This window comes from Callithrix jacchus, chromosome 6 (assembly GCF_049354715.1).
Source record: "Callithrix jacchus isolate 240 chromosome 6, calJac240_pri, whole genome shotgun sequence".
Classification (NCBI taxonomy): domain Eukaryota; kingdom Metazoa; phylum Chordata; class Mammalia; order Primates; family Cebidae; genus Callithrix; species Callithrix jacchus.
The window spans coordinates 154,188,974-154,213,892 of NC_133507.1; the positions used below are offsets into that span (position 1 = coordinate 154,188,974).

At 40.2% G+C, this 24,919-nt stretch overlaps 1 protein-coding gene across 9 annotated transcripts in view; it reads left to right on the top strand.

The window, feature by feature from the left end:
* Positions 1 to 24,919, top strand: part of GIGYF2 (GRB10 interacting GYF protein 2) — a 167,262-nt gene that overhangs the window by 124,033 nt on the left and 18,310 nt on the right. For all 9 annotated transcript variants that reach the window (XR_013519161.1, XM_008999715.6, XM_002749903.7 and 6 more), the window contains 3 exons: positions 785 to 946; positions 3,689 to 3,847; positions 16,669 to 16,905. Coding sequence is in view for 8 of the 9 variants with exons in the window: in XM_008999715.6 (XP_008997963.3) it covers positions 785 to 946; positions 3,689 to 3,847; positions 16,669 to 16,905 (558 nt within the window). In the remaining variant the exon portion in view is untranslated. The remainder of the gene's footprint in view (positions 1 to 784; positions 947 to 3,688; positions 3,848 to 16,668; positions 16,906 to 24,919) is intronic.

A 24,919-nucleotide genomic window follows, 5' to 3' on the forward strand; every position in this document is an offset into this window, starting at 1 on the left:
TGAACATTTGTTAAGACTGTGAGAAAATATCCACTACATTATGGATGAGACTCCTGATATGTGGCTTGAGTTCTCCCATTGAATTTTTATAGTGGTGTTTGTTTATGTTTCTTAGTATCCTCAGACATACCAGCCAAAAGCCCAACAGTAACATTAGATCGTGAGTTCCATTCAGTTTTTGGAAGAGCTAAATCTTAAATTTTGGTTTTAGTACTTGCCAGAAAAGAATGTCTACATCAGTTACTTAATGTCTTTGCCATGATTTTAGGTTCTCGTGCCTACAAGAGAGTGTTGTTACTGTGTGAGACTCAGTGCAGTCTTATCCCCTGAGGGTGTGACAGTCTCTTTAGACTGCCCAGAATGTGGAAAGTTTCATTCAGCATTGCTATTAAAACATTATAGCCACACTGCTGAATGTTCAATCAGAAAATTCTTTGTGGTGTAATGGTAACGTGGAGTGTGGAGGCAAGTATAGGTGGGAGGAAAGTGTATTCAGTTGCGACGAGCATAAAATTCTTCTAATTACTGTGATATGTCACAGCTTAGAGTTCTTACAGTGTGTTCATGTTGTAGCATATATCAGAATTTCCTTCCTTTTAAAGGTTGAATAATATTAATTTTCCATTGTATGTATATACCATATTTTGTTTGTCTGTTGATCTGTTGGATCACCCAGTTGCAGTACAGTACAAGTAACTGATTGAATGGATAATACTTGTCAGTCCTTTGGGAGTGTTCCTGTGCTTGGTTTCCATTTTCTAAGAGTACTCTTGTGTCACCACAGCTAGAGCAAGAGAGAAGAGAGGCAGAAATGAGGGCAAAACGGGAAGAGGAAGAGCGAAAGAGGCAAGAAGAACTTCGAAGACAACAAGAGGAAATTCTTCGGCGACAGCAGGAAGAAGAAAGGAAAAGGCGAGAGGAAGAAGAACTTGCCCGAAGGAAACAGGTATATTTCTGGGAACTCTGACCATAAGATAGTGCTTGATGAAGTCCACAGGATTGGGGTTAGAACCTTAGAAGACTCATTCACCTTGGAAAGAATCTCTGTTTTCTACCAACACCCACTTAGGTATATTCTTCAGTCCTAGTAAACCACTGGAATTTATTTTCTTTGCATTTTTCCTAGCATTTTATAAACGAGTTAGATTTCAGAAGTTCTGTCCTTGTGGCTAAAAACAATGAGAAAAGTAACTGACGTGCAGCATTAAATGTCAAATTCTGAAAGCCACATGGACTTTAAGAAAATTATGCTAACATATACATAAAATTTACCATTTTAAATATACTTTCAGTGGTGTTAAGTATAATCATTCACATTGCTGTGCAGCCCTCACAAACATGTCTAGAACTTCTCCAACTTTGCAAACCGAAACTGCATACCCCTTAAACAAGGAGCCCCACGCCCTCCATCCCATAGCTCCTAGTAACCACCATTCTTCTTTCTGTATCTGTGAATTTAAACTAATTCAATTCCTTATGTAAGTAGAATTATACAATGTTTGTCCTTTTGTGATGGGCTTATTTAATTTCAGTTTTATTCATGTTGTAGCATATATCAGAATTTCCTTTGTGAAGGTTGAATGATGTTACATTGTGTGTTTATCCATTTCTCTGTTGATGGACATTTGGATGACGCCCACGTTTTGGCTCTTGTTAAAAATGCTGCTGTAAACATGGTTATATAGATGCTTGTTTGAGTCCTTGCTTTCAACTCAAATTTTGTGTATACCCCTAGAAGTGGAATTGCTGGATCATATGGTAATTCTCTTATTTTTTTGAGGAACTACCAGATTGTTTCCAACAGCAGCTACTCCACTTTACATTCCTGCTGGCAATGCACAGCCATTTCAGTGTCTCCAGGTTCTCACCAACACTTTATTGTTGTTGTTTGTTTTTGTTTATTTCTCTTTGATAATGGCTTTTTAAATGGGTATGAAGTGGTATTTCATTGTAGTTTTGATTCCCATTTCCCCAATGGTTAGTGTTGTAGAGCGTCTTTTCACATGCTTATTGACCATTGAGACGTACTTTTAAAGAGTGTCTTTGACTAAGACCTCTGCCTTCTCTTTATTCTTTCCCTTAATGAATCTCATCTCTCTATTTTAATGACTAGTGTTTCAAAATAGGGAGCAAAAAAAAAAAAAAACTACACATATATTTGCTTTATAACATTTTCTACTATATAGCGGGGCAAAAACCAGAAAGATAAGACAAATTTTATTTTTCCCCTAGAAAATAGGTTTTCATTTGAAGAAATTTAGACAGAAATCATCTAGCAATAATTTCAAATATAACCATGTTTGTGGATGGTATGAGATGAGGGTCTGATTTCATTCTTCTGCCTATGGATATCCAGTTTTCTCACCAGTTTATTAAAGAGACTATTCTTTCTCCATTTTTCCCATTGTGTGTTTCAGGCATCTATGTGAAAAATCAATTGAGTGTAAATGTGTGGATTTATTTCTGGGCTTTGTATTCTCTCTTTGCTTTCTTCTTTTTTTTTTCAAGACAGTCTTACTCTGTCACCCAGGCTGGAGGTCTATATCATTTGTACTTGTTTTATAACCCTCCTTTTGACATTAATGAATTATGTTATCTTTCCATGTCAAAAATCTAAAAATTTACATTATAAAAATTTACATCATATTTGCTAGCTGTATAAAATTTCACTTTATAAGTGAATTATAGTAAGTTAATTAGTTCCCTATTGTTGGACATGGGCGTTGTTTCCAGTTCATCACTGTTAGGTAAGTGTTTGAATGAAAGTCCTCGTAGCTTTCTTTGTTTAAGGATTTATAACCAGGGAAGTATAACATTTTTAATGTTTTTTGGTCTTTTTTTCTTTTTCTTTTTCTTTTTTTTTTTTTTTGTGAAGGGAGTTCACTGTTAATGTGCTTGGCTCATTTTTCCATTGGGCTTTTCCTAGATTCCAGTTGAAAGGATCCACACTCTTAATAGCCCCATGGGCTAGCCTTTACCACTTGTTTCCTACTTGTTGGCCCCAAGAGATGCTCTGTGAAAAACAAAAAAGATCCATGCTGAGATGTAATTAGAACTACTGTTAATTCTTAGAATCACACTACACCGTAGCACATAGAGGCTCCAAAGAATGTTACAGTAAAGAAGTATGTTTAATTCTGTGTTGCTCAGTTTTCTATAAGTGATCTCAAAAATGGGACCTCTTTTGTGTAATACTTAATAGTATTGGTGGGACTTTTGATCTTCAAAACAAGTTCTAGGACAGTTGGCTTTTACTTAGTACTTCTGACTGGGAGAACTTATCTTACCCAAAATTGTTGGTGGCTGTGTTGATTTGCCCTCTTGTTGCCTTAAGTTCCCAGTTGGTTAAAAAATAGGGATTAAAGATAGCAGTAGAGAAACCAAAGGTTTAATTCTAATGTAGCTCTTTCTAGGGTTAATCAGTAAATTATTTAGCTAATATAGAAACCAGGATAGACTTACAGTGTATTGTAATTTAACTACTAATATTTTAAATTCAGTTTTCTTTTTATTGTAATGTGTTCTGTTCCTGAACTTACATGTATAATTTTTACTCCAGATCCTGATTATATACTTTCATATTTACTGTTTAATGGATTCTTAGCAGCACATAGCCTATTCAAATGTGACATAATAAATTGATTGTTAGACCTGAGTTCCTCCCACACCCTCCATCTTTTGTCCTTAGGAAGAGGCTCTGCGTCGCCAGCGGGAACAAGAAATTGCATTAAGGCGACAGCAAGAAGAAGAAGAAAGACAGCAGCAAGAAGAAGCTCTTAGAAGACTGGAAGAGAGGAGAAGAGAGGAGGAAGAAAGGCGGAAGCAGGAAGAATTGTTACGCAAACAGGTGACCAGATGGTTTTCTCTTCTAATTGTTCCGTTGAAGTTGGGAATTAGTGATTTAGAAAATATTAGGACATTAAGATAGCCTACCTAAAATTTTTTCAGGTTGCTAAAAATTACCAAAAGAAACCTAACTGGGTCTTATTACGTCTGTCTAAATTTCTTCAAATGAAAACCTATTTTCTCGAGGAAAAATAAAAATTTGTCTTATCTTTCTGGTTTTTGCTTAGCTATATAGTGGAAATGTTGTAAAATAAGTGTTTTTTTTTTTTTAGCTAGTTTGAAAGTTAAAATAAGCAGAATAGTGCAACATAAATCACCCAACAATAATTTCTGACATAATGATTTTTGTGTATAGTGTGAGATGAGGCTCTGATACCATTCTGCCTGTTGATATCTAGTTTTCCCATCACCATTTATTAAAAAGACTGTTCTTTCCCCACTGTGTGTTTTTGGCATCTGTGTCAATGAGTGTAAATGTGTGGATTTATTTCTGGGCTTTATAGTCTCTTTTTGCTTTTTTTTTTTTTTTAAATCAAGAGCCTCACTCTGTTGCTCAGGCTGGAGTGCAGTGGTGCTATCTTGGCTGACTGCAGCCTCTGCCTCCCCAGCTCAAGCAATTCTTGTGTCTCAGCCTCCTGAGTACCTGGGTCTACAGGCTTGCGTCACCACATCCGGCTAATTTTTTTGTATTTTTAGTAGAGACGGAGTTTTGTCATATTGGCCAGGCTGGTCTCAACTCCTGGCCTCAGATGATTTGCCTGCCTCAGCCTCCTAAAAGTGCTGGGATTAAGGTGTGTCTTTTGCTTTCTTGACTGTATTCTTTGAAACATGTAATTTTTTCATTTTGATCATGTCCAAGTTATCATTTAATTGAATTAATTAATTTATCTACTTATTTTAAGACAAACTGTTAAGATGAAATCTCACTCTGTTGCCCAGGCTGGAATACAGTGGTGCAGTCTTGGCTCACTGCAGCCTCTGCCTCCCAGGTTTAGGCATTTCTTCCGCCTCAGCCTCCCGAGTAGCTGGGACTACAGGCATGCGCTGCCATGCCTGGCTAATTTTTCTGTTTTTGATAGAGAGGGGGTTTTGCCATGTTGGCCAGGCTGCTCTTGAACTCCTGACCTCAGATGATCGCCCTCCTCAGCCTACCAAAGTGCTGGGGTACAGGTGTGATTCCTCGCACCTGGCCAATAATGTCCAATTTATCATTCATTTATTTATTTATTTATTTATTTATTTTTGAGACGGAGTTTCGCTCTTGTTACTCAGGCTGTAGTGCAATGGCGCGATCTTGGCTCACTGCAACCTCTGCCCCCTGGGTTCAGGCAATTCTCCTGCCTCAGCCTCCTGAGTAGCTGGGTTTACAGGCACGCGCCACAATGCCCAGCCAATTTTTTTTTTTTTGTATTTTTAGTAGAGACGGGGTTTCACCATGTTGACCAGGATGGTCTCGATCTCTTGACCTCGTAATCCACCCTCCTCGGCCTCCCAAAGTGTTAGCTATTTTTTTTTCTCTCACAAGTTGTATACTTTTAGCTCTTTCAGGTTTACATTCTTTATATTCTCAGTGCATGTTCTTTGTTAGGTAAATGTTGTGTGTACTTTCCTCCAGGCTATAGCTTGTCTATTTGTTTTCCTAGGGGCATCTTTTGATAAACAGAGATTTTTAATGTTGATGAAATCCTATTAAATTTGTCTTTTATTATTAGTGGGTTTTTTTTATTTCCTCTCTGTATAAGAAATATTTGCCCATGTACAGATTATTAAAATATCTCCTGGTTTTTTTTAAGCTTTATAGTTTTGGTTTTACAAATAGTTGGAATTATTTTTTCTGTATGATGTGAGGTATGGGTTGTTCCAGTGGCAGTTTTCGAATAGTCTTTACTTTTTCTGTTGAATTTTTGATGCTTTTGTCAAAGTCAATTGTATAACTATGGTTTTTTTTTTTTAATGGACTCTTCCCTTCTGTTCCACTGGTAAGTTTGCCTGCCTTTAAATGAGTACGCACTGATTTGATTACTATTATAGCTTTGTAGTAACTAGAAGTCAATCAGTGTGTCTTTCAGCTTTGCTTTTTTATTCAAGACTGCTTGACTAAGATCTTTTGCCTTCTCATTAAAATTTAAAATTATCGAGCAGTTCGGCGGTCCGTGGATCTGTCTCTTGCTTCAACAGTGTTTGGATGGAACAGATCCCGGGGACTCTTTCTTCCAGCCTCCGACCGCCCTCCAATTTCCTCTCCACTTGCAACCTCCGGGACCGTTGTCTCGGTCATCTCCTGCTTCTGGGAACCTGCTAACACCGTTTTTGTGGTTAGCTCCTTTTTGCCGACCAACCATGAGCTCCCAGATTCGTCAGAATTATTCCACCGATGTGGAGGCAGCCATCAACCACCTGGTCAGTGTGTACCTGCAGGCCTCCTTCACCTACCTCTCTCTCTGGCCTACTATTTCAGCCGCAGTGATGTGGCTCTGGAAGGCGTTAGCCACTTCTTCCGCGAATTGGCCGAGGAGAAGCGCGAGGGCTACGAGTGTCTCCTGAAGATGCAAAACCAGCGTGACGGCCGTGCTCTTTTTCAGGACATTAAGAAGTCGGCTCAAGATGAGTGGGGTAAAACCCTGGACGCCATGGAAGCCGCCATGGCCCTGGAGAAAACTCTGAACCAGGCCCTTTTGGATCTTCATGCCCTGGGTTCTGCCCACACGGACCCCCATCTCTGTGACTTCCTGGAGAGTCACTTCCTAGATGAGGAAGTGAAAATCATCAAGAAGATGGGTGACCACCTGACCAACCTCTGCAGGCTGGCCGGCCCACAGGCTCGGCTGGGCCAGTATCTCTTTCAAAGGCTCATTCTCAGGCACAACTAAGAGCCTACTGAGCCCAGCGACTTATGAAGGGCCTTTGGGGCCTTTGCAAAATAACAGGGCTTCTGCCTAAGCCTCTCCCTCCAACCACTAGGCAGCTTTCTAACTACCCTAACAAGCCTTGGACCGAACGGAAATAAAGCTATTTGAAGCAAAAAAAATAAAATAAAATTATCTTCTTAATCTCTATATAAGAGCCTACTGTGATTATGATTTAGATTGTGTGGACTCTATACATTGAGGAGAATTTGTATTTTAAGATATATTGAGTCTTCAGGCAATGAACATGGTATATCTTTCCACTTATTTATGTTTTCCTAGTTTTTTTTCTCAGTACCATTTTGTTTTCGTTATACAGGTTATGTACATCTTTAAAATTTTGATTTTTTTTGCTATTATAAATGGAATTTTGTAAGTTTATTTTTCATCTCTATATAGAAATGTAATTGATTTTCATATCCTGATCTTATATCCTGAGACCTTGTGAATCTGAACTTACTACCTCTAATAGTATTTTTGTTGATTCTTTAGGATTTTCTATGGAATCTTATTGATAAATAGGAACAGTTTTAATTCTTTTCATCCTTGGAAAGAAATGGTTAAAATGAATAATGGACAGCCTTATTTCCAGTATTAGGGAGAAAATGTCCAGTATTTCACTATTAAATATGTTGATAGTTTTTCCTAAGTATCTGTTATCCAACTGAAGAAGTTTCTTTCAACTCCTAGTTTACTAAAAGTTTTTCCATGAATAGATATTGAGGCTTTAAAATGCTTTATCTGCATTGATTGATGATCATTTAGTTTTCTCATTCTGTTCATATGGTAAATTATACTATTAATAACTGAGTTTTGAAGGTTAAGCCAACTTTGTGTTCCTGGATTACCACCCTACTTTTGTTAAGAATATTTGCATCTGTGTTCATGAGGAAGAGATAGGTCTGTAATTTTCTTTCTCTTCTTTCTTTCTTTTTTTTTTTTTTTTTAAGATGGTCTCACCCTGTCATCCAGGCTGCAGTGCAGTGGCATAGTCTCAGCTCACTACAGCCTTGACCTCCCATGCTCAATCATGCCTCCCACATCAGCTGCCTTAGTAGCTTGGGCCTCAGGCACATGCCACCATGCCTGGCTCATTTTTTAAATTTTTTATAGAGATATGGGTTCTTGCTGTGTTTCCTAGGCTGATCTTGAATTCCTGGGCTCAAGCTAAGAGTTCTCCTGTCTTAGCCTCAAAGTGGTGGGATTACAGGAGTGAGCCGCCATGCCTAGCCTATAATTTTCTTACAATGCTTTTGTTCCATTTTGGTGTCAGGTTTATGCTGGCCTCTTAAATTGAAATGTGATACTTTTTATTGTTTTCTGAAAAAGTTTGTATAAGATTAAAATTATTTCCAAAGTTTGTATAAGAATGGAATTATTTCTTTATTTTCACAGCTCATTTTATTGTGCTTCACTTTCTTGTGCTTTGTATGTATTTTATTTTTTTACAAATTGAAGGGCTTGTGGCAGCCCTGAATTGAGCAAGTCTGTTGGCCACAGCGTGTGCTCACTTTGTATCACATTTTGGTAATTCTTGTAATGTTTCAGATTTTTTTTTTACTATTATATCTGTTATAAGTGATATAATAGTAAAAAAAAAAAGTAATGTATTAAAAACTGTGACATGTAATTAAAGTGATCTGTGATAAATGACTTTTGATGTCACTATTGAAATTGTGGAGTGCTGTGAATTGTACCCACATAATACAGAAAACTTAATCCATACCTATTGTGGATGCTCTGACTATTCTACTGACGGGCTGTTCCCTGTCTCTCTTCTTCTCCTTGGACCTCCCTATTCACTGAGGCACAACATTATTGAAATTAGGCCAGTTAATAACTCTACAGTGGCCACTAAGAGTTCAGGTGAAAGGAAGAGTCACATGTCTCTCACTTTAAACTGAATGCTAGAAATGATTAAGCTTAGTGAGGATGGCATGTCAGAAGCTGATGACATAGGCCAAAGGCCAGGCCCCGCTGTGCCAGTTAGCTAAGTTGTAAATGCAAGGGAAAAGTTCTTGAAGGAAGTTAACAGTGCTACTCCAGTGAACACGTGAATGACAAGAAAGCCAAACAGTCTTAGTGCTAATATGGAGATAGTTTTAGTGGTCCAAATAGAAGATCAGACCAGCCGTAATGTTCCCTTAAGCCAAAACCTAATCCACAACAAGGCCTTAAAACTCTCTTCAAATCTGTGAAAGCTGAGAGAGGTGACAAAGCTGAAGAAGAAAAATTTGAAGCTAGCAGCGGCTGGTTCATGAAGTTTAAGGAAAGAAACCATTTCCATAACATTAAAAAGCCTAAGGTGAAGCAGCTAGTGCTGATGCAGAAGCTGCAGCAAGTTATCCACAAGCTCTACTTAAGATCCTTGATGAAGGTGGCTGCACTAAGCAACAGATGTTAAGTGTAGAGGAAACAGCCTTCTAATAGAAGAAGATATTATCTAGGACTTGCGTAGGTAGAGAGGAGAAGTTAGTGCCTGGCTTCAAAGCTTCAGAGGACAGGCTGACTCTTGTTAGGGGCTAATGCAGCTGGTGACTTCTAAGTTGAAACCAGTGCTCATTTACCATTCTGAAAATCCTAGGGCCCTTAAGAATTATACTAAATCTACTCTGCCTATGCTATATACATGGAAGAGCAAAGTCTGGATGACAGCACATCAGTTTACAGTGTGGTATACTGAATATTTTAAACCCGCTGTTGAGACCTACTGCTCCTTTCAAAAGTCATCCAAGAGCTTTGATGGAGATGTACAAGGAGATTCATGTGGTTTTCATCCCTGCCAACACAACATTTATTCTGCAGCATATGGATCAAGGATTAATTTTGGTGTTCAAGCGTCATTGTTTAAGAAATATACTTCATAATGCTCTGGGTAGTGATTCCTCTTATGGATCTGGGCAAAGTAAATTGAAAACCTTCTGGAAAGGATTCACCATTCCAGATGCCATTAAAGAACATTACAGATTCATGAGAGGAGGTCAAAATGTCAACATTAACAGGAGTTTGGAAAAAGTTGATTCCCACTGTCATGGATGACTGTGAGGGGTTCAAGACTTCAGTGGAGAAAGTAACTGCAGAACAAGAGAACTAAAATCAGAAGTAGAGTCTCAAGATGTGACTGACTTGCTATAACCTCATGGTGAAATGTGAATGTGCAAAGAAAGTGTTTTCTTAAAATGGAATCTACACCTGGTGAATATGCTGTGAACATTAGTGAAATGACAAAATAGTATGTAGAATATTATATAAACTTAGTTGACAGTGGCAGGGTTTGAGAAATTGACTCCAATTTTGAAAGTAGTTCTACTCTAGATAAAATATTATCAACAGCATTACATACTTCAGAGAAGTCTTTCATAGAAATTAGAGTCATGGCCGGGTGCGGTGGCTCAAGCCTGTAATCCCAGCACTTTGGGAGGCGGAGGTGGGTGGATCACAAGGTCAAGAGATCGAGACCATCCTGGTCAACATGATGAAATGCCGTCTCTACTAAAAATACAAAAAAAAAATTAGCTGGGCATGGTGGCGCGTGCCTGTAATCCCAGCTACTCAGGAGGCTGAGGCAGGAGAATTGCCTGAACCCAGGAGACGGAGGTTGTGGTGAGCCAAGATCGTGCCATTGCACTCCAGCCTGGGTAACAAGAGCGAAACTCCGTCTAAAAAAAAAAGAGAGAGAGTCTGCAGCAAAAGTCAATCAATCAGTGCAGCAAACTTCACTGATGTCTTATTTTAAGAAATTGCTGCAGCTGTCCCAGCCTTCTGCAACCACCACCCTGATCAGTCAGCAGCCATCAACATTGAGGCAAGACCATTCACCAGCAAAAAGAATATGACTCTCTGAAAGCTCAGATGATTGTTGCATTTTTTAAGCAACAGATTTTCAATGTAGGTGAAACAGCCTTCTAATAAAAGAAGCTATCAACTAGGACTTTGATAGCTAGAGAGGAGAAGTCAGTGCCTGGCTTCAAAGCCTGAAAGGAGAGGCTGACTCTCATTAGGGGCTAATGCAGCTGGTGACTAAGTTGAAGCCAGTGTTCACCTACCATTCTGAAAATCCCAGGGTGTAGACATTGTTTTATTAGACAGAATGCTGTTGAACACCTAGTAGACTACTGTATGGTATAAACATAACTTTTATATGCACCAGGAAACCGTAAGTTTCATATGGCTTGCTTTATTGCACTCTTCATTTTATTGCAGTGGCCTGGTACTGAGCCTGCAGTATCATGGAGGCACGCCTGTATTTGATAGAGTTCACCATTGAGACCATCAGAGCCTAGTGTTTTCTTTGTGGAGAGATTTTTTTTATATAGTTCAGTTTCTTTGAATTGTGTGGCTAATCAGGTTGTTTTGTCAGTGTTTGTAATCTGTGTTCTTTTAACAAAGCTGTCAAATTCAATGGCACAAATTTATTCATTGTTACTCTTTTTATGTTTGTTTGGTCTGTAACAATAGTCCTCCTTTTATTCTGCATGTTGGTAGTTTGTGTTCTGTTTATCAGTCTTTTGAAAGATGGAACAAAGAACCAACCTTTGGCTTTGTTACTTATTTATCTTTTCGTTGATTCCTGCCATACTCACAGTTATTTTCTGTCTTCTACTTTGAGTTGATTTTGCTTGTCTTTTTCTAGTTTCCTAAGACAAAAATTTAGATAATAAATTTTAAACCTTTTCTCCTTTGTAATAAATTCATGTAAAGCAATACATTTCTCTCTGAGCACTTCTTTAATTACATGTCACAGTTTTTAATATGTTGCATTTTTATTATTTAGTTTAAAGCACTTTTGAATTTTTCTTGTAGTTTCCACTTTGGCTTATGAGTTGAGAATGGGTTATTTAATTTCCAAATATTTGGAGCCTTCCTTTTCCAGGTAATCTTATTTATATTCTTTTTTATTTTTTTTTGAGACAGGGTCTCACTCTGTCACCCAGGCTGGAGTGCAGTGGTATGGTCACAGCTCACTGCAGCCTTTACCTCCCTGGGCTCAGGTGATCCTCTCACCTTGGCCTCCTGAGTACGTGGTACCACAGGTATGTGCCACCACACCTGGCTAATTTTTGTATTTTTTATAGACATGGGATTTCACCATGTTGCCCAGGATGGTCTTGAACTCCTGGGCTCAAGCAGTCAGCCCACTTTGGCCTCTTAAAATGCTGGGATTATAGGCATGAACCATGGTGCCTAGCCCCTTATTTACATTTAGTTCTAACTTAATTACATTGTAATCAGAGAACATAATCTGTAGGATCCCAATTTTTAAAAATGTATTGACCTTTTTTATTTGGTTCAATATATGGTCTGTCTCTGTGCATTATTTTACATGCATTTGTGGGATTTTTTTTTTTTTTTTGCCCAGGTCTCACTCTGTTGCCCACAGTGAAGTGCACTGGTGTGACCATAGCTTACTGCAGTCTAGAACTTCTTGGTTGAAGCTATCTCCCACCTTAGCCTCCAGAGTAGCTGCAACTATAAGCATATACCACCATGCATCGCTAATTAAAAAAAAAAAATTTATAGAGTCAGGGTCTTGGCTGGTCCAATGGTAGTAGGCTATCAGAACTTATTAACATTATTAGTGTCACTGAAGTTAGTATGCAAACCCCCACTGCTAAATTTGACTTTTTTTATAAAAGGAAAAAAAATTCAAAATATGTAGAGTGTGTAGAGATGGGGTCTTACTATATTGCCCAGGCTGGTCTTGAATTCCTGGCCTCAAACAATTCTCCTGCCTTGGCCTCTCAAAGTGCTAGAATTATTGGCAGGAGCTACCACACGTGGCCTCCTACATTTGAAAAGAATGTATATTTCTCAATGATTGAGTGTAGTGTTTCATGAATGACAATTAGGTCAGGGTGGTTGATAGCATCAGTATTTTATATCGTTACTTAATTTTTACCTAGTTGTTATATTGATTCCTGAGAGAGATGCTAACATTTTTTTAAAATTAGCCGTGCATTTCCATCTTAAGAAACCAGGTGCTAAAATCTGAAACTACAGTTTTTGATTTGTTCATTTCTCCCTTTAGATGTTAATACTTGCTCTTGTGTTTCAAGGCTCTGTTATTGTTTGCATATACAGTTATATAGTTCTGTCTTCTTGGTGAAGCTTTTATTATGAAATGTTCCTGTTTACCTCTGACTGTATTTCTTGTCTTAAAGTCTATTAAATTGATGTTAAGGTTGTCTTAACATCATTCTAGTTGTCTTTGGTGTTTTCATGGTATATATTTTTCCCTTCATTTTTGTGTATATATGATTATTTTTATAGTTTAAAAAAGTTATATAATGAACATTCTGAATGGCAGGTTATGAGATTATACATTCTGGTTTGTCCCTTTAAAGAGAGAGTTTAGTTCTGGCTGGCATTTACCTTGGCGAATTCAATCTTCTCAATCTTCAACATCGTGCCGCACTTATGGTAGAGCAGCAGAAATCTCTAATCTCTACTGAGTTCTTCCAGCTGCTCCTTTTGGCTTATCCTGAGGTCTACACCAGCCAAGGATTTCAGCAGATTAGGGGGCTCATCTCTTTTCTGGTTCTCTTCCTTTTGATGATCCCCCTTCCAAATTTTACCCCTAACTGTTTTTCTATCCCAGAACTCTCTTTTGACATCAGAATCGCTAGTAACGCTTTGAACCCTTTGCTGGTGAATGGGGGAGTGCCCTTGGGTGAAATATAAATAAAAATCCTACTTTTTGTGTGTTTGTTTATTTGTTTTGGGATGGAGTCTCACTTTGTTGCCAGGCCAAAGTGCAGTGGCATGATCTCGGCTCGCTGCAACCTCCGCCTCCCGGGTTCAAGTGATTCTTCTACCTCAGCCTCCCAAGTAGCTGGGATTACAGGCACGCACCAACATGCCCAGCTAATTTTTTGTATTTTTAGTAGAGATCGGGTTTCACCATGTTGGCCAGGATGGTCTCTATCTCTTGACTTGGTGATTCGCCTGGCTCAGCCTCCCAAAGTGCTGGGATTACAGGCATGAACCACTGTGCCTGGCCACATGTATTCTTTTAAAGGTATGCTTTTTTGATTAATAGACAATTGGCAGGGAGGGAAGGTAGACTCTTCTTTGATTTCTCTCTAGTGTTTGTTTGTTTTTATTGACAGCATCTCACTCTGTCGACCAGGCTGGAGTACAGTGGTATGATCATAACTCACTACAGCCTTGAACTCCTGGGCTCAGGTGATCCTCCTGTCTCAGCCTCTGAAGTAGCTGGGACTACAGGCACATGCCCCATGCATAGCTAATTTCTACTTTTATTTTTTTTAGAGACAGGGATCTCACTCTATTGCCCACTCTGGTCTCAGATTTGTAGCCCCATGTGATCCCCTTGCCTCAGCTTCCTTAGTAGGTGGGATTACAGGCAGAAGCCACTGGGCCTGGCTCAGTATACCTGTTCTTTTTTTCATTTTTAGTTCTTTCGTATTTTGTTCAGCTTTTATAATTATATGTGGGACAGGCGGTCCAACCATGGTAATCTGTCATTACAAGAAACTAGAACCCCCAAATCATTTTATTTTAATGTTAACATAGATTTTTTTTATTGGTAGATTTTATTTCAGAGAAACTGGGAATATAACACACAGAGCTTTCATATTTCCCCTTGCTTACAATAGCAGTTTCCCCTGCTATTAATATCTTACATGAGTATGTTACATTTGTTACAACTAATAAACCAATACTGATCCATTATTATTAAACATCCATTGTTTATTGAGATTTTAAAAGATTTTCCCTAATGCCCTTTTTCTGTTCCAGGATTCCATTCAGAATATCATATTAGCTGGGCACAGTGGCTCTCACTTGTAATCCCCATGACTCAGGAGGCTGAGGCAGGAGGATCACTTGAGGCCAGGAGTTCGAGAACATTCTGAGCAACATAGCGAGACCCTGTCTCTACAAAAAAATAATAATGATAATAACTTGTAAAAAAGAGAATATCATATTGCATAGCTGTCATGTCTCTTTAGGCCCTTCTTGGCTATGACAGTTTCTTAAGTCTTTCCTTGTTTTTGATGACTTCGTCTGTTTTAAGAAATACTGACAGTTTTAAGAAATAATATTATAGGGTACCCCTTGATTGGAATTTATCTGAAGTTTTTCTCATGAATAGACTGGATTTTGGGTATTTCGGAGGAAGATCACAGAGGCAAAGTGGAATTTTCATCACATCAAATCAAGAGGTACCTATTGCCAACGTGGTTCTTAGTAGACCTCAATCACTTGGCTGAAGTAGTGTTTGTCAGGTTTCTCCACTGTAAGTCACTTTCCCCCTTACTACTGTAAGTAGTACTGTAAGTCAGTACAATATTGACTCTTTGGAAGTCACTCTGTGCAGTCCACACTTAAAAATGTAGTTTTGCTTACTTTTGCCTGCATTCTAAATTGAAATTATTTTTCAGAAACCTGAATTCTATTAGAAATAGATAGCTTTCAAGTTAGATTGTGTGTTGATTCATTCTTTGGTTTATTAATTTAACAGTTAACGTGTTTAGTTAATGTACTGTATGCCAGTTATTGTGCTTGTTTTCTGGTGGAGTATACGACAATTAGGAAATTGTTTCTGTCCTCAAGAAGCACAGCCTATGTATGTGATGAATATACAAGAAGTAAGCGTCATCATTAGGATACTTTCAGCTCCAAAATCAAAATATCCACCTAAGATGGCTTCAATCATTGTTGCCTTACACTTGAAGAGGTCTGCCCTTTCGCCTGTTAATACACTTGCCTCAGTGAATGGCATTAAGGATTTACGGCCTTTGCATACTCCTTCTCTAGCATTTCCTGGTGTGTTGACTTTTGAGTTTTGATATTTTACGTCATGGTTAAGAGTTTTGGATATCACACTGTGTGCAACTCGTATCCAAATGGGGAATGGCCTTTCTCTCATGGTTTCTTCCTTTTATCTGGGAAGAAGTTCTTCCCTAGAGGTCTCCCAGTAGACATCTCTTTGACCCCAGTTGGATCACTTGGCTACTCGCTAGTTAACACTGGAAGCTTAAAAGCAAAATCTGATATTTTAAAGCTCTGACATGGCAGGAGGCTTTGTCTGCAAGGAAGAAGCCTGACAAAGGTAGTGGTTGTTGGATACGTAGAAACAGTAGCTGCCACAGGTGGACTAGAAGCAAATAGATAAAGACAGGGTATAGTTGACCTTAATCAAAAGGCAAAGGTAAAGTCTACCTCCTAAAGGCTAGGTGAGTCTCCGAGTAGCTGACTTCTGTCTGACCGAAGACTGACATTTTAGAGTATGAAGTAGAGGAATGTGATCGGGATAAGACAAAGCATTACAGGCACAGCAGGCAGACTGCAAAGGTGAAGGGAATTTCTTAACAGTGGAATGAGTTTTGGAGGGCACAATGGAATGCTTCTGAGGGAAGGAAGCAGAAGGAAAATGAGCCCAGGCAAGGGCAAAATTAGTAGATGGTGGAGGATTGGTTGAGGAGACATGTTCTGAAGGGTCCGTGGCCCACAAGGGGCAAGAGCCAGGGATGGAATTCAGTGGTCTTGGAAAGCTGCTTTGGTTCCGGAACTGGCTGATGCTGTCATGGTAGTCAGCATCCTGTAGCTCTTAGTGCTCAGCACCCTGAAAAGCTTGCTCACCTCAAATGTTGGAGCAGTATTTCCAGGAGACTTGCCTGCAGTTGATGGTGAGCTGCTTCGAGATTAGGGCTTTCACCACACACGTTTAAAGTGGCAGTCCTTTAATAAGAAATTCATCCTGTAAGCATGCCAGGCCTTTGTGTCTACTGTAAGTTATTTTAAAAGAAAAGTTACTTCTACCTTGCATCATAAACAGAATTTCTGCTTTATCTGTCATTTCTGTAGCCATTTGACAGAAGCCTTCACAAGTCAGATTTTTCCTCCCACAATTAATAAATTATTTCTCTCTTTAATTTTTCCTTCTGGAAAGGAAGAGGAGGCTGCAAAATGGGCCCGGGAAGAAGAAGAAGCCCAGCGTCGATTAGAGGAGAACCGGGTGCGAATGGAAGAGGAGGCAGCCAGACTCCGGCATGAGGAAGAGGAACGGAAGAGGAAGGAGCTGGAGGTTCAGCGGCAGAAGGAGTTAATGCGCCAGAGGCAGCAGCAGCAAGAGGCTCTCCGGAGGTTGCAGCAGCAGCAGCAGCAGCAGCAGCTGGCGCAGATGAAGGTAAAGCCCTAGGCATCAACCTTAGGAGCTCCTTGCTAACCTTTTTCAGTTAGGTGGGTGCTGGCTGTACCAGTAGCAGTAAAACTGTACTTTCTCTCTTTTTTTAATATTAAAATATTTTAAATTATTTGTTTTTGAGACAGGGTCCTACTCCCGTTGCCCAGGCTCAGTGCAGTGGTGCGATCTCGGTTCACTGTAACCTCGACTTCCTGGGCAGCTCATATGATCCTCCCAGTTCAGCCTCCCCAGTAGTGGAGACTACAGGCACATGCCACCATGTCTGGCTAGTTTTTTATATTTTCAGTAGAGATGGTGTTTCACCATGTTGCCCAGGCTGGTCTTGAACTTCTGGGGTCATCAGGAAGATATATAATGCACATATTTTGTATTAGGCATTTAAATGAGTGAACAAGAGGACATGAGCAGCAATATAGGCAGAACAAGAGGACATGAGCAGCAATATAGGCAAAACAAGTATATCTGTTTGGTTTGTAAATTTAATGTGGCTCAGTAAACACTGGAGTGCGTATTCCATACGAGTTTAGCACTGCTGAGACAAAGATAAATGAAACAAGGCAGTTGCCCCCAGAGAGTTCACAAAAATATAGGCACATAAATATTCGGATGTGTAAATGGGAACTAGAATATAGGGCTTGAAACAGAGTTGGCCATGGGCATTTATTGAAAGTTACATTAAGAGGTGATGTACACAAAGTGTTGTTTTAAAGAGGATTCAAAGCATTTTTTTTTTTTAAATAAGGAGAAAGTGAATACTGGGAGCCCAGTTAAGAGGCTATGTTGGTGATGGTATGAATGAACAGGAGAGACCAGAAGGAGGGAGCTGGCCTGATAGCAAGACTTAGTAACTCTCTGGAGCTGAGGGAGGAAAGCAGAAGCTGGGGTGCCTCCTGGGGTAAGTTTCTACTGAGAAGATAGTGGAACCGTCGATGAAATTGGAGTAATTGGGAAGGGAGGAGCAGATTTATGGCAGGTTCTGCATACCTTCATGCTGGATCTGCAGTGAGCAGTAAGGTTCAGTGTCCCCTGTCTTCAAGGAGCTCACAGGGTAGACATCTAAACAGGAAAGTAGAATATAGTGTGGTGAGGGTAGTGGGAGAGGTGGCATGGAGTCAGTCATTCTCTTACTAGACATGCAGATTCCCACCCCAGACCTATTGAATCAGAACCTCTAGGGGTGGAACTGAGTAATCTTGTATTTAAACAAACCCTGCAAGGGATTCTGTTGCTCTCTCAAACCTGAGAACCACCATCCGTCTGGGAAGTTTGGAAAGGCTTCTTGAAAAAAAGGTAACTTCCAAACTGAGTCTGGCTTTCAGCATTTTTACTATGACATGTCTGTTTGTGGCTCTCCTTGTGTTTAATCTACTCAGAATTGGTGGTTCTTTCTGGATGTGTAGATTAATGTTTTTCCATAAACTGGAGAAATTTTTAGTCATTATTTCTTCAATTGTATGTTCTGTTCCTTTCTCTCTCCTTCAGGCACTTGAGTAATGCTTATACTTCATGTACCTTGCGGTGTCTCATTTCTCTAAGGCTCCCTTTAATTTTCTTCATGTTTTTTCTCTCTGTTCTTTGATTGTGCAATTTGTATTGATCTTTCTTTCTTTCTTTCTTTGCCAGTTCAGATATACTGTAGTGTGCCTCTAGTGATTTTTTTTAATTAAAAAATTTTTACATATATTTAGGGCATACAAGTGTAGGTTTCTTAATTGCATGGTGATGAAGGCTGGGCTTTTCATGTACTTATCTCCTAAATAGTGAGCGTTGTACCCAGTAGGTTATTCTTCAACTCTTACTCACCTCCTGTTCTCCCACCATTTGGGGTCTCTAGTGTCCTTTATTCCACTTTGTATGCCTATATGTAGCCATTGTTTAGCCCCCACTTACAAGTGAGGACATGCAGTATTTGACTTTCTGTTTCCAAGTTATTTTACTTAGGATGATAGCCTCCAGTTCCATGTGTGTTGCTGTGAGAGACATGATTTCACTCTTCTTTGTGACTGGTAGCATTCCATGCTTTATATAAACACATTTTCTTTATCAAGTCCTCCATTGATGGGCAGAGTTTTTAATTTCAGTTATTATACTTTTGTAGTCCAGAATTTCCTTTTGGATTTTTAAAAAATACCATCTGTCTCTTTATCAGTATTCTTTATTCGGTGTGACACTGTCATCACACCTTCCTTTACTGCTTTATTCATAGCTTCCTTAAGTTCTCTGAACAACTTTATAAATCTGACACCTTCTTCACTCTCACAGGCACTTTTTGTTGCCTGCTTTTTCCCCAGTGTATGGGTTATACTTTCTTGTTCCTTGCATGTCTCATAATTTTTTATTGGCATCTGGACATTTTGATAATGTCTTATAGCAACTCTGAGTATCTCCACCCTCCCCTCCCAGCTTGATCTTCTTACTTGTTTATTTGTTTTGTGACTGGATGGATTATTTTAGTGGAGTCTAACTCCCTCTTCCACCCCCTGACCATGTGAAGCCTTTGTTGATGCCCATGTTGGGGGTACAGCATTGGGTGTACCCAGCGTGACTCTGAGGTGACAGTGGGTTTGGCAGGGCTCTCTTTGACTGTCTTTTCCACACTCGGCTGTTTTACTGTACTTACTGCTAGCTGAGCTCTGTTGTTCTTAACCTGCTTCCCATTTGCCCTGAGAATATCCCTGGAGGTGCATGCGATTGCTGCGCTGACCTCAAGGTAACTCTTGGATTACAGTCCTAACTTTACCCCTAAATGCTTTTCAGAGAATTACATCAAAACAGCACTGATGTAATTGCGACAACTTGTTGGAACAGAAAACAGATGCCAAATGATCTGGGAAAAAAAACTGCGAGTTATCTCTGGGTAAACGCTGCAACTGAACGCACTGCCAGCAAATATTATTGCGGCAAATGGGAAATGGTTGGGTGCAGTGGCTCATGCCTGGAATCCCAGCACTTTAAGAGGCAGAGACGGGTAGATTGCTTGAGTTCAGGAATTCAGGACCAGCCTAGGCAACATGGTGAAACTCTGTCTCTACAAAAGAAAAAAAAAAAATACAAAATATTATCCAGGTGTGGTGATGCGTGCCTGTGGTCCTAGCTACTCAGGAGGCTAAGGTGGGAAGATCACTTGAGTCTGGGAGGTGGAGGTGGGTGACAGAGCGAGACTCCATCTCCCACCCCCCGACACACACACCCCCAAAAAAATGTGCCCCGCGGCATACATTGACAGACTGATCCAGTTAAATTCAGGCTTCCATGAAGAAGTAGTTCTTGAAGTCTGTATGTAAGGTTTGTTCTGACTCTGGGGGGATTCCTTCCTGTTTTCTTTAACTAGTTCTCTCAGATAAGGTAGGAGCCTCCTAAGCTTAGCCTGTATCTCCTATGAATCTACCAGTCTCCTCCCAATTGCCTTTTACCCCATCTTCTTTTCTGAAAGCACTATTAGTATCTGTTGCAAATGAAATCAGTTCCTTTGGGAAGAAACCTAAAGCTCTGATTTCTGCCTGTTTCCTACACTCCTACCCTCAGACAAAAATCTCTCAGTCAGCTCTGGAAGTGGGCACTGTGGTCTGCTTTCCTCTAACATTTGCTGAAGGCTGGGCAGAATAGTAGCCTCAGGTCTTCTTGGCTTGCCTCTCCTGGTGGTTTGGCCCGGCCAGCTGCATTGGCAATCTGTGCCCTAGTGTTGGTATTGCTGTGGTCAACAGAGTTTCCATCCTACCAGTGGGGCTGGGCACAAGAAGAGAGCCTCCAGATCTGTTGCACTTGTTTGGAACTTAGCCTTTGTCACAGGTAACTGTCATCAGGGTGAGACGCACTGATGTGCTTTTTCCAGGAAGAAATCCTGCTGACTGGTGGCTGAGGGGAGAAGGGAGCCGTGTCTTGACTGTACCAGTCTAGAGTAGAGTTTCTGTTTAATTAAGCTGGAAGGAGAGAATAAACCAAGAGGTTTAAGTATCACCAGCTCTTGCTGTTCTTACTGAGTTTTAGCAAATGTTATTGAATAAACTTTTTCTTTTAAATTTGCTCTATACCCTTAGGAGTATTTCCAGAAACTTTATTTATTTTTGAGACTTCATTTATATATTTAAGACTTTTATTTTTTTTTGAGGGTCTGGCTCTGTCACCCAGTCTGGAGTGGGTGCAGTTGCTCACTGCAACCTCCACCTCCTGAGTTCAAGGGATTCTCCTGCCTCAGCCTCACAAGTAGCTGGATTACAGGTGTGTGCCACCACACACAGCTACTTTTTTTTGTACTTTTGGTAGGGATGGGTTTTTGCCATGTTTGCCAGGCTGATCTCAAACTCCTGACCTCAAATGATCTGCCGCCTGGGACTCCCAGTGCTGGAATAACAGGTGTGAGCCACTGCTCCCAGCCAGAGATTTTAAATTATTATTTAAAAAATGATCGGAGAACGATCCAAGATGGCCGATCGCTAACATCCCGGGATTGCAGCTCTCAGGGAAGGCGCGGAGAACTAGAGGACGCCACACTTTCAGACAAAGTCTGGTCGCTCACGGAGCAGAAGATCCCCCAGTGGTGGAAACACACGGGTCGCCAGCGCGACTCTCGTGGTCGGCGCAGCGGTTCCGCCGGCACCTCGGCGCGGCAGCTCTCGGAGCAGAGTAAACGGGATCGCTTCCCCTTCTGACCGAGGTTTGGAGCCCCGGGAAGGCAGAGTCGCCTACTACGGAAACAAGAAGGAAGCCCGACAGGAGAATCCTGGGCAGAAAAGCACCATCAGTTTTAACGCCGCTGCTCTGGCCCTGGGAACTAATAACCTGGACGTCCACTCAAGAGACCTAATCTGAAAGTTGGTAATTTCAAAGACGAGAGGAGGATAAATTTACAATGACGGGAAGAAACCAGCGTAAAAAAGCTGAGAATACTCAAAGTCAGAACGCCTCTCCCTCTAAAGATGATCACAGTTCCACATCAACAATGGAACAAGGCTTGATGGAGAACGAGCGCCTCCTGATGACAGAATCACTCTTCAAGGAATGGATAATAACAAACTTCGGTGAGTTAAAAGAACATGTTGTAGCCCAACGTAAAGAAACTAGGAACTTTGACAAAAGGCTTGATGAAATCCTATTGAGAATAGACAACTTAGAGCGGAGTATGAGTGAATTAATGGAACTGAAGAATACAATACAGGAACTCCGAGAAGTATGCACAGGTTTAAACACTCGAATTGTTCAAGCAGAAGAAGGGATATCAGAGGTCAAAGTCCAACTTAATGAAATAAAACGTGAAGAAAAGATTAGAGAAAAAAGGATAAAAAGGAATGAGCAAAGTCTCCAAGAAATGTGGGACTATGTGAAAAGACCAAATTTACGTTTGATAGGTGTACCTGAATGCAACGGAGAGAATGAATCCAAGCTGGAAAATACCCTTCAGGATATTATTCAGGAAAATTTTCCTAAACTAGCAAAGCAGGTCAACATTCAACCCCAGGTAATACAGAGAACACCACAAAGATATTCCTCAAGAAGAGCTACCCCAAGGCACATAATCGTTAGATTCACCAGGGTTGAAACGAAGGAGAGGATACTAAGGGCAGCCAGAGAGAAAGGTCGGATAACCCACAAAGGCAAGCCTATCAGACTTACAGCAGATCTCTCGGCAGAAACTCTACAGGCCAGAAGAGAGTGGGGGCCAATATTCAACATCCTCAAAGAACAGAACCTTCAGCCCAGAATTTCATATCCAGCCAAACTAAGCTTCACAACTGAAGGAAAAATAAAATCTTTTATGAACAAGCAAGAACTCAGAGATTTTATTACCCAGGCCTGCTTTACAAGAGCTTCTGAAAGAAGCATTACACACAGAAAGAAACAACCAGTATTAGCCTTTCTAAAAATACACCAAAAAGTAAAGAGCACCAACATAAAGAAGAATTTACACCAACACATGGATAAAACAGCCAGTCAACATCAAATGGCAGTAACCCTAAATTTAAATTGACTAAATTCCCAATCAAAAGACACAGCCAAAACCCAACGGCATGTTACATCCAGACCTGTTTCACATGCAAGGATACACAAAGACTCAAAACAAAGGGATGGAGAAAGATTTACCAACCAAATGGAGAGCAAAAATAAATAATAAATAAATAAAAAGCAGGAGTTGCAATTCTTGTATCGGATAAAATAGATTTTAAAGCAACAAAGATATAGTGGTAAAAGGATCAATGCAACAACAAGAGCTAACGATCCTAACACCCAGATAGGAGACTTAGATTCAATGAGACAGAAAATTAATAAGGATATCAAGGACTCGAACTCAGATCCAGAACAAGTAAACTTAATAAATATTTATAGAGCTCTCCACTTCAAATACACAAAATATACATTCTTGTCAATACCACATCACACCTACCCATTAGTTTAAATGAAACATTGATTGGCCATTATTAATACCCAATTTTTTTCAAAATAAAGCAATATTTCCATTTACTCTCCCTCTTTCTCTTCCTCTTTCTTCCTCTCCTTTACTTATTTTTTTTTTTTTCTTTCCTTCTCTCAAAAAAAAAGAAATCAACTTGTAAACCTCTAGATCCAGGTCGGCAATGTCTCTTTCATTGCTTGATTTCCTTTCTTCCCTTCCCTCCCTCCCTCCCTCCCCGCTTCCTCCCTTCCTTCCTTCCTTCATCCCTTCCTTCCTCCCTACCGTCCTTCTTCCCTTCCTTCCTAACTTCCTCCCCCCCCCAAAAAATAAAAAAAAATAAAAAATAAAAAATGATCTTTGGCTGGGCACAGTGGCTCATGCCTATAATCCCATCACTTTGGGAGGCCAAGGCAGGCAGATCATGAGGTCAGGCATTTGAGACCAGCCTGACCAACATGGTGAAGCCCTGTCTCTACTAAAATTACAAAATTAGTGGGACATTGTGGCAGGCACCTGTAATCCCACCTACTTGGGAGGCTGAGGCAGGAGAATCACTTGAACCCAGAAGGTTGGAGGTTGCAGTAAGCTGAGATCGCACCATTGCACTCCAGCCTGGATGACAGAGTGAGACTCTGTCTCGAGAAAAAATAAAACAAAAAACAGATCTTTACCAGTTTTGCCAGGGAGCAGGTCCACGCAGCTCCTCATGCTGTCACCTGACAGTGAAACACAGTTATTTCTTAAAGCAAAACCAGTGTTGAAATGTAAGGTAGCAATGTCAGGGCAGAACAAGAAGAGTATAGTTTTAAAAATCAACGAAGGATATTAGGGGATATCAGGCATTCAGGAGTCACAGAATGTGCTAAATTTTCTGTTTGCTTTTGATTTGGCAAAGATTTGTTCTGAGAAGGATGATTGACACACTACAGTTCTCTGAGTGGGCATTATAGGGTGTTGGTTGGGCTGGTAAGTGTCACATGGCAATGTTGAAAGAGGTCTGGGATATTACTTCCTAGGTACAAAGAAGACTTCAGGAAAAGTTTTTGGTCTGCAGTTACCCTAGAGAGCAGACCTATGGAATACAGACTATATATTTGTGTGTATATATACTTAAGAGAGATTGTGTATGTATATATGTATATATATATGCGTATGTATGTGTGTGTATAGATAGAGAAATAGAGAGTTGGTCCGGGGAGGAGAAAGAGAATAAATATATTTTGGCACAGCAATAGAAAGATTCTCAGAGGTGCCTATGAGGGTAGTTGGCCATTTCTGAAGGCATTGCCTCTTCCCAATGCTGGTTGAGGTCTGCTGAAGCAGCTGGAGATTATTTCCTGGTTACAGTGAAGTGACATGTCTACTGTGATTTTAGACAACATCAGTGGTTACTGGCTGCATCAGAATGATTAAAATACGCTGATTCTCCTGCCTTCCTTTCTGATCTTCTGATATTCTGGTGTGGTAGAGCCAGGGCTATCGGTCCCTTCAGGCTATGCTACCGGTTTGAGATCTACTGCCTTGCTTGATCTTGATGGTGCCTTCAAATGAGTCGTTTCCTATGTAGAAAAAGTTAATTTTGCTCGGTTTGCCTGTCAACACCTTCCT